Source organism: Micromesistius poutassou, assembly GCF_964030765.1.
Source record: "Micromesistius poutassou genome assembly, chromosome: 4".
In the NCBI taxonomy this organism is placed as follows: Eukaryota; Metazoa; Chordata; class Actinopteri; order Gadiformes; family Gadidae; genus Micromesistius; species Micromesistius poutassou.
The window spans coordinates 2,338,728-2,347,465 of NC_140274.1; the positions used below are offsets into that span (position 1 = coordinate 2,338,728).

Sequence of the window (8,738 nt, forward strand, 5' to 3'; positions counted from 1 at the left end):
TCTAGTACTAGGCTGAGGCTACCTCACCACGTCTCCCCAACGTGACGTCATAGTTCTAGTACTAGGCTGAGGCTACCTCACCACGTCTCCCCAACGTGACGTCATAGTTCTAACACTAGGCTGAGGCTACCTCACCACGTCTCCCCAACGTGACGTCATAGTTCTAGTACTAGGCTGAGGCTACCTCACCACGCCTCCCCAACGTGACGTCATAGTTCTAGTACTAGGCTGAGGCTACCTCACCACGTCTCCCCAACGTGACGTCATCGCCGAGTTACGGAAGAAAACACCTGTTACTACCAAAAACGCCCAAAAAATGACTTTAACACTATTTTGGATCAATTTTATGAATGTACATATTTTGAGTGCTTTACCCATTAATCGAAACTTCCGGTTAACCTGCAACATGGGCTTTAAGGCTGGTATCGCTATCCGGGTATTCACTCTCGGTCCCGGAAGAGAGGTGATCTTGCCGTTGTTGAGTTTTCTGCGCTTCAGACATAGGTAGACTTTGTTTCGCTGGTAGTCCAGTGCATATATATATATATATATATTGGATCAGCGTCTTAATATATATATAATATATAGGCCTACGTCTACAATATATATATATATATATATATATACATTATATATATATATATAGTCATATATATATATATATATATATATATATATATATATATATATGGTCCAGTGTGTCTCGCTTGTATTTTGAGAGTTTTGTCGATTGAAGTTTATCTTTGCGGCCGAGATGAGTTTTCTCAGGAGGGTGGCTGGCTTCTCCCTTTGGGATAGGGTGAGAAGTTCAGTCATCCGGGAGGAACTCGGATTAGAGCCGCTGCTCCTTTGCTTAGAAAGGAGTCAGTTGAGGTGGTTCGGGCATCTGGTAAGGATGCCCACTGGGCGCCTCCCTTGGGAGGTGTTCCAGGCACGACCAGTGGGGAGGAGATCTCGGGGAAGACCCAGGACTAGGTGGAGAGATTATATCTCAACACTGGCCTGGGAACGCCTCGAGATCCCCCCGTCAGAGCTGGTCAATGTGGCCCGGGAAAGGGAAGTCTGGGGCCCCCTGCTGGAGCTGCTGCCCCCGCGACCCGACCCCGGATAAGCGGATGACGATGAGGATGAGGAGGAGGAGTTTATCTTTGTACTGATCCACGCGCGTCTTCAGTGACTGAAACACCAAGTTGCCAACAGTTTGTGTCAACTGCACTGATTCACAAATTGTACAGTTTTCTCTCTCTCTCTCTATATATATATTCATATTTATTTATTTATTTATCGTATTAATTTACTACTTTCTACTTTCCATGAGTAGGTTTTAGTTAACATTTATAATGCAGTTATTTAGCAGTTGCCCGTAGTGATTTCAAGGTTTGTGAGGTTAGGGCGTCTTGCTCTAGTATCGATCCCTACAGGTAGACTAGTGCCGACATTGGGGATCGAACCAAGACACTTTCAGTCTGTTTTTATCTCAACTTTATGTTTGCAACAAACCAGGCAGGTCTAAGCCCACCATCTAGTGTCTACTGACAGAACTGCAGTCGCCGCATACCGTTGCGACGGCTCTTCATTAGAAGAATCAAGTTAGGTTTTCCCCGATTGAAGACTACTTAATAACGTCTTGTATCATAGCGACGGTCTCCAAGGGTATCACGTAGGCACCACGTGCACCGAGGCCTGGGAACTGTATCCTCTCAGAAAGGTCAGAAGCGCCAAAGTTTTCCCGCTTCTCAGTCTGGCGCCCGAAAAGCTGAAGGAGAGAAGCTCGGGTCTCCATTTTGTGGCATTCAAGTGAACGTGGTAGGCCTACTGGTAAGGCCTCTCCTACTCTGAAATGTATTATATATTATATATATTATATATTTTTGGTTATAATATTATTTAATGCCAAACATAACTTAGCACAAGTGGACGTAAACTAAGTGATGTATGCTCGGAATCCCTCCTATCATGATGACTAGTCAGCGCCAATTCACTAACCAACGTTCAGTAACTTATTAAGTTAGCAAAGGGATGTTAGCCGTCGATATTTTCCCCAGATTTATTCTAATTATGTTTCATTGTTAGACTTTGGACCTGGACTCAAACTGTACCAGTAAGATGAGTGACTCACTGGAGGAGGTGAGACAACATATTAATACTTTAAACATCTGTTCAGGCGACATTGGTGAGTTTATCACCATTAAATATGATCAGATAAGTCCGATGTGTTCATAGAAGGGCCCCTCCATGGAGAGAATGGCTGCTTAGAGGAGAACGATATTACTTTATTTATGAAAAATGTGGGTTTTCAAACAGTTAATTTGTAGCTCAATAGCAACTGTTGACTTTGATATATTCAGTAATATCTAGAATGTGTTAAGGTTGTAGTTGAGTATAACCAGTCTTTCAGATATTTTGTGGTGTACCTGTATTGTAGGAGGAGTTTGATATATTCTCTGAGTTAAGTTTATTGATGAGTATAAACAGTATTTGACGTTCTGTGGTCTGTTTGTGGCGTAGGAGGACTTTGCGGATATCAGGGCCTACTTTTCAACAACACAGTGGAACCGCCTCTGTATGGCAGAGAAAAAACGCTTTGTCCAGATCAAGGAAAACCATTTGGTTATGGAATCTCTTGGTAAACTATTTACATAATTAAACTTTTACATACATAATACATTGCTATACAGACAGATACAGGTGGTTCTGCTATAATACAGATCACTTCTGCTTTTGTGTGTGTGTGTGTGTGTGTGTGTGTGTGTGTGTGTGTGTGTGTGTGTGTGTGTGTGTGCGTGTGTGTGTGTGTGTGTGTGTGTGTGTGTGTGTGTGTGTGTGTGTGTGTCTGTGTGTGCGTCAGGCCTGTCCTTTGTGACTCCAGCTTTCATGAGGAGAGAGAAGCCAGGCCAGGTGAGAGTTTACCTGAAGAGACAGACTCTGAGGAAGAGGAGCTCTGGACCTCTGGATCGACCGGTACAAAGACATTTATGTAGACATTTCTGGAAGGGGTATTATCCCCTTCAAAGCCCTGAAGATACATTAGCCCGCTTATACTACTTAATCAATCATTTGACCAAAGATATAGCAACAAAAAGGGGTTTTATTGATTTAAAAGGAGTCTATTGCATCTGCAAAATAAAAAGTCTGGTTGATTTAACAGTTGGAAATGGCGTTCATAGCAACGGTCAGTTTTTGAGAATTAGACCAACCCCTGTAATAAATGTATTTAATAATAGGTTGTACCTCATAGTAAATTAGCAGGTTATATTCCCCATTTTAGTCAGTTTGAAGTGAGTTGTTTATATACTACATTAACGTCAGTTAGTAGTAGTTATTAGGATACATCCTTACATACAGTCTTTTTGTAATAGTTAATAGGTCACATCCTAACTCATATAGTCAGCTAGTAATAGTTAGCAGGTTACATCCTAACCTAAAGTCAGTTATATCAGCAGGTGCTAGAGTGTGGAAGCCACCAACAGTCAGACAGGGCTCTCTACAACAGCCCAGTACATCAGATGCAGTTTCTGTGCAGGTATAAAACAGAACACATCACTTTCAGTAGCCTTACCATGTCCTGTCCTCTCTATGGTACCAAGACCTGCTTCATGACCGTGTGACAGCAGACTAATGAATTAAGTGTATTAACACTATTAACACTAGCACGATGTATAACCTTTATACATATTGTTTCTAGGAGGTAAGTTGTGTCCTACCCACATTAATAAAGCAGGGAGTACTCATAACTAGAGGGTCTGTCTGTCAGAGTCTCTCAGGGCGGGGCTGGAGTGACCAGGAGGTCTCTCTCTCTCCTCTCGGGAGTTAACTACCAAGAACCCGAAGTACCTAAGGACGACGACTACTTCTGTAAGAGGGCCCCCCCCCCCCCTCTCTCTCTCTCTCTCTCTCTCTCACACCTCCTTTTCTTTCTCAAAACTGTTTTTACTCTATCTTCGTTTCTGTCTATTTAATATACATTTGTAGCTGAAGCTCTCTTGGACGTAATAAATAAAATAAACTCTGTGTCTCCAGTCTGTGATGAGTGTAGGACTTTCTTCCTTGAAGAGTGCGAGGTCCACGGTCCTATCGTGTTCATTGCTGATCGCCCCGTTGCTGTCAGAGAGAAAGACAGAGCCAAGAAGACGCTGCAGGCTGGGTTTGAGGTATATGTCATACTTTAACCCCACAAAGTTCTCCATGTCCACTGATACAGTATAACATTTATTGTATCATACGTTTCTCAGCTAATGTATATAAAAATCCATCCTTTATCTCTCCCTCCCTCTATGTATTTCTCTCCCTCTATGACTCCTCTCTCCATCTCTGTGTGTCATATGGGGTAGATCAGAGATTCTGGGATCCCAGGGGCCGGTCTAGGGGTGTTTTACTGTGGAGACGGTGGCATTCCCATTGGAACACACTTTGGACCCTACGAAGGACACAGGACAGATGAAGAGGGAGCCCTGGAGAGTGGATACTCCTGGGAGGTCAGTGTGTTTGTGTGTATTCATTTATTTTGATCTAGATTTGTATGTGTGCTTGTGTGAGTTTGTGTGAGTCTGATTAAAAAATGTATCTTGATCTACAAGAGCAGACACAATGATTACATTGATGCAAAGAGAGAGACTCTTTCTAACTGGATGAGGTAGGACCCTATTCAGTTTTATATGATCTACTGCATGAACAATTTTCACACGTTTTCTTACTTACATTGGTTGATAACATTTATATTTCTCTCATGTCTGTTATCTGATTAGATCCACAATATTTTCTTGTTGGTATGACATGCAGAAGATACAGTGTAAAGGTGTGTTGACATACCTGTCTGTGTGTTAGGTATGTCAATTGTGCTCGTGATGAAGAGGAACAGAACCTAATAGCGTTTCAGTACAAAGGAGGGATTCTGTATCGCTCCTGTTGCTTCATGACCCCAGGAGAAGAGCTCTTGGTCTGGTATGGGGACGAATACGCCAGACATCTGGGAATCGGATTTGATAGACTGTGGAACAACAAGAGCTCTACTAAAGGTCTGTCTTCAAGTCTGTCTTTCTGTCATAAAACATACACAATGTATTAGAAATAACCATGTAGAGGGTTTGGTTTGGTTGGTTGGTCAAAAGAGCTTGGACAATAAATATTTACATTGCCAAAGCAGTTAAGAAATTAGACAGGAAATAGTAGTTAGTGTTAACTTGACTTGAAAGATGACAACATATCAGAAAAATATTTGGAAAAAGGTCTAAATGTGTAATTTAAGTACCATAGAGGTTTAAAAAAAACAACAACGATACAACTATACAAATTAAAATATGCCTGATTAGGCTGATTAGGGTGTGCAGCCTAATCAAGCCCCAAAGTCTAAACCACCTGACTGGCCAGGTGAGGCTGCTTAAACCAGCCATCAGGAACACGCTCCAAAATAAAATATTTATGACTCTCTCTCTCTCTCTCTCTCTCTCTCTCTCTCTCTCTCTCTCTCTCTCTCTCTCTCTCTCTCTCTCTCTCTCTCTCTCTCTCTCTCTCTCTCTCTCTCTCTCTCTCTCTCTCTCTCTCTCTCTCTCTCTCTCTCTCTCTCTCTCTCTCTCTCTCTCTCTCTCTCTCTCTCTCTCTCTCAGGAGGGAAATCCCAGCTGACACCAGCACAGGGTTTCCCCTGTCCCAAGTGTCCGTATTCCTACACGTCTCAGATCTTCCTCCAGAGACACATGAAGAGGAGCCATGGTGACCTGTACGGCCGACTGCTGAGCAGCGGAGAACTCAAGGTGGAGACTAGTCTCCTCCCATACGTCGCAGCCTCCTCTCAAGAACCAATCGGAGCCTCCCCGGGAACCGTCCAAAGATCAAGCCAGATTCCAGCAGAAGGAGCCAGACGCCACAGTTGTGAGCAGTGCAGGAAAACCTTTAGTCACTCTAGAGATCTGAAGAAACACCAGCGCATCCACACTGGAGAGAAACCTTACCACTGTCAACAGTGTGGGAAAACATTTAGTCTCTCTGGTGACCTGAAGAAACACCAGCGCATCCACACTGGAGAGAAACCTTACCACTGTCAACAGTGTGGGAAAACATTTAGTCGCTCTGATAGTCTGAAGGAACACCAGCGCATCCACACTGGAGAGAAACCTTACCACTGTCAACAGTGTGGGAAAACATTTAGTCTCTCTGGTGACCTGAAGAAACACCAGCGCATCCACACTGGAGAGAAACCTTACCACTGTCAACAGTGTGGGAAAACATTTAGTCGCTCTGATAGTCTGAAGGAACAACAGTGCTTCCACACTGGAGAGAAACCTTACCACTGTCAACAGTGTGGGAAAACATTTAGTCAATATGGTCATCTGAACAGTCACCAGCGCATCCACACTGGAGAGAAACCTTACCACTGTCAACAGTGTGGGAAAACATTTAGTCGCTCTGATAGTCTGAAGGAACACAAACAACTTCACAGAGGAGTCTCCACCCAAACACACGTGAAGAAATAAAATGGTTCCGTTGGATCTGTTATTAGAATCAAATCTAACATGGTTCTTCCTGTTATATGTTAAAAGGGCACATGAACGGTATTAATTGTTTATCTTATCAACTTTATGTATTTATTTATATTCATGTCCATTTGAGTGAAGGTTTTTACCCAAAAAATTAACTGAAGAAAAATAGTTTGACAGAACATGTTATTAACTGAATTATTTATTATTTATTATTTATTTGTTAATTTGTCGTCAGTAAGGTATTGTAGATCTGACGTTATTGTTATATTTATTACATTTGTATTTATTTATTTATCCTGTAGAGATGCAAATTAAATCGGATGTGACAATCAGATGTCTGGTTTGTCTGGATAGAATAGAAGCAGTTGGACGAGCTGATGTCCCGTTACTGACCACCAGAGAGAAGCACAGCACCACCCGCATCACCCGATTGGCATTTCATAATAGGGTATAGGTGCTGGATTGAACCACTTTGGTAATGCCTGGGGCCTCTACGAATAGTCAAATCTTCTAACCTTTATGCCTCCTTTCCTTAACCTTTGTGGAAAACGTCATCGGGTCAAGGAAAGATGAAAAGGTGCTTCCTTTCACTTTACTAATCGACGTCACTGCGTGACGGCGGGTATTGCTGACCTCTAGCGGCTCTAGCGTGAAACTACAATTTTCCGAAGATTGACTACAACAAGCGCTCTTTAGATCCATGCGTCCTTCTCGTATTGATTTTAATCAGGTTATCGCCAACAATGAGAATCACTTAGGTCGGATTTGGCCAACGGGAATATTTGAGGCCACTTGAATCCAAATTCATATGTGGAAAAAAAAAAAAGAGGCTCAACTTATGTTGATGTTGAAATTAACTGCCCCCCAGTAGGCTAGTCTTTCTTAAATGTGAAGTCAGCATTTTATTTTCTTATGTTGTTTATTGTGTGCTTGCTAACCAGCAATCAATTAATTAATTTCGATTCAAATAATGTGTTTCTGGAATTGGTATCCATTATTATCAATTGTATTTTCTTCTCTTCTCTTCTTCTGCTTTACCGCGTCTCTCATGCGTCTTCGCGTAGAGTCAGTAAACTTCGTCGGTGGTTTATTTAAATATTGCCGCCGTAAAGGATTATGGGATACCAATATCTCCTTTCCTTTCGTAAAGGTTGGTCAGGAGTAACCTATGCTGAAGGAGGGTTAAAGGACGCATCGACGCTCCTTTCCTAAGCATTTTTAGAATTCGAGGCCAGTGGGGCTCCGACGGAGCGCTGCCGCGGGCAGCCCCGGGGGCTACCAGCCCCGGGGCGGCCAGCGTTCAGCAGGCAGCCCCGGGGGCGGCCTGGGCAACAATCCCCTTCTCCTCCAGCAGTTTCCGCCCCGGACATTGAACTACTGACCAGCTCTTCACTCTCGCAAGTATCCTGGAGGGGGCCTGGGAGTATGCCCAACCGGTCTACATGTGTTTTGTGGATCTGGAGAAGGCGTATGACCGGGTCCCCCGGGAGAAACTGTGGGAGGTGCTACGGGAGTACGGGGTAAGGGGTTCACTCCTCAGGGCCATCCAATCTCTGTACTCCCAAAGCGAGAGCTGTGTCCGCGTTTTCGGCAGCAAGTCAGTTTCGTTCCTGGTGGGTGTTGGCCTCCGCCAGGGCTGCGCTTTGTCACCAATCCTGTTTGTGATATTCATAGCCAGGATATCGAGGCGTAGTCATGGTGGGGAGGGGTTGCAGTTGGGTGGTGTGAGGATCTCATCACTGCTTTTTGCAGATGATGTGGTCCTGATGGCATCATCGGCCTGTGACTTTCAGCACTCACTGGAGTGTGAAGCGGCTGGGATGAGACTCAGCACCGCTAAATCTGAGGCCATGACTCTTAGCAGGAAACCGGTGGATTGCCTACTCCCGGTAGGAAATGAGTCCTTAGCCCCAGTGAAGGAGTTGAAGTACCGCAGGGTCTTTGGCTGGAGAATCGGAGCAGTGGGGGCGGTATTGCGTTCGCTTTACCGCACTGTTGTGACGAAAAGCGAGCTGAGCCGCAAGGCAAAGCTCTCGATCTACCGGTCGATCTTATCGTTCCTACCCTCACCTATGAGGGATGGGTGATGACCGCAAGAACGAGATTGCGGGTACAAGCGGCCGGGATGGGTTTTCTCAGGAGGGTGGCTGGTGTCTCCCTTAGGGATAGGGTGAGAAGCTCAGCCATTCGTGAGGAACTCGGATTAGAGCCGCTGCTCCTCTGCTTAGATTCAGTTGAGGTGGTTCATCTGGTAAGGATGCCC

The 8,738-nt window shown here is 44.2% G+C and overlaps 1 protein-coding gene across 1 annotated transcript; it reads left to right on the forward strand.

Moving 5' to 3' along the window:
* Positions 1–1,760: 1,760 nt before the first annotated feature.
* LOC311342368 (histone-lysine N-methyltransferase PRDM9-like) lies at positions 1,761–6,469 on the forward strand (the record flags this gene model as incomplete). The annotated part of the gene is given in 13 exon segments (XM_084467213.1): positions 1,761–1,818; positions 2,074–2,127; positions 2,509–2,626; positions 2,849–2,905; positions 2,908–2,961; positions 3,444–3,523; positions 3,755–3,805; positions 3,807–3,855; positions 4,021–4,151; positions 4,332–4,489; positions 4,583–4,633; positions 4,825–5,015; positions 5,604–6,469. Coding segments are annotated over 12 exon segments (1,827 nt in total). The 5' UTR covers positions 1,761–1,818; positions 2,074–2,106.
* Between the last annotated feature and the right edge of the window lie 2,269 nt (positions 6,470–8,738).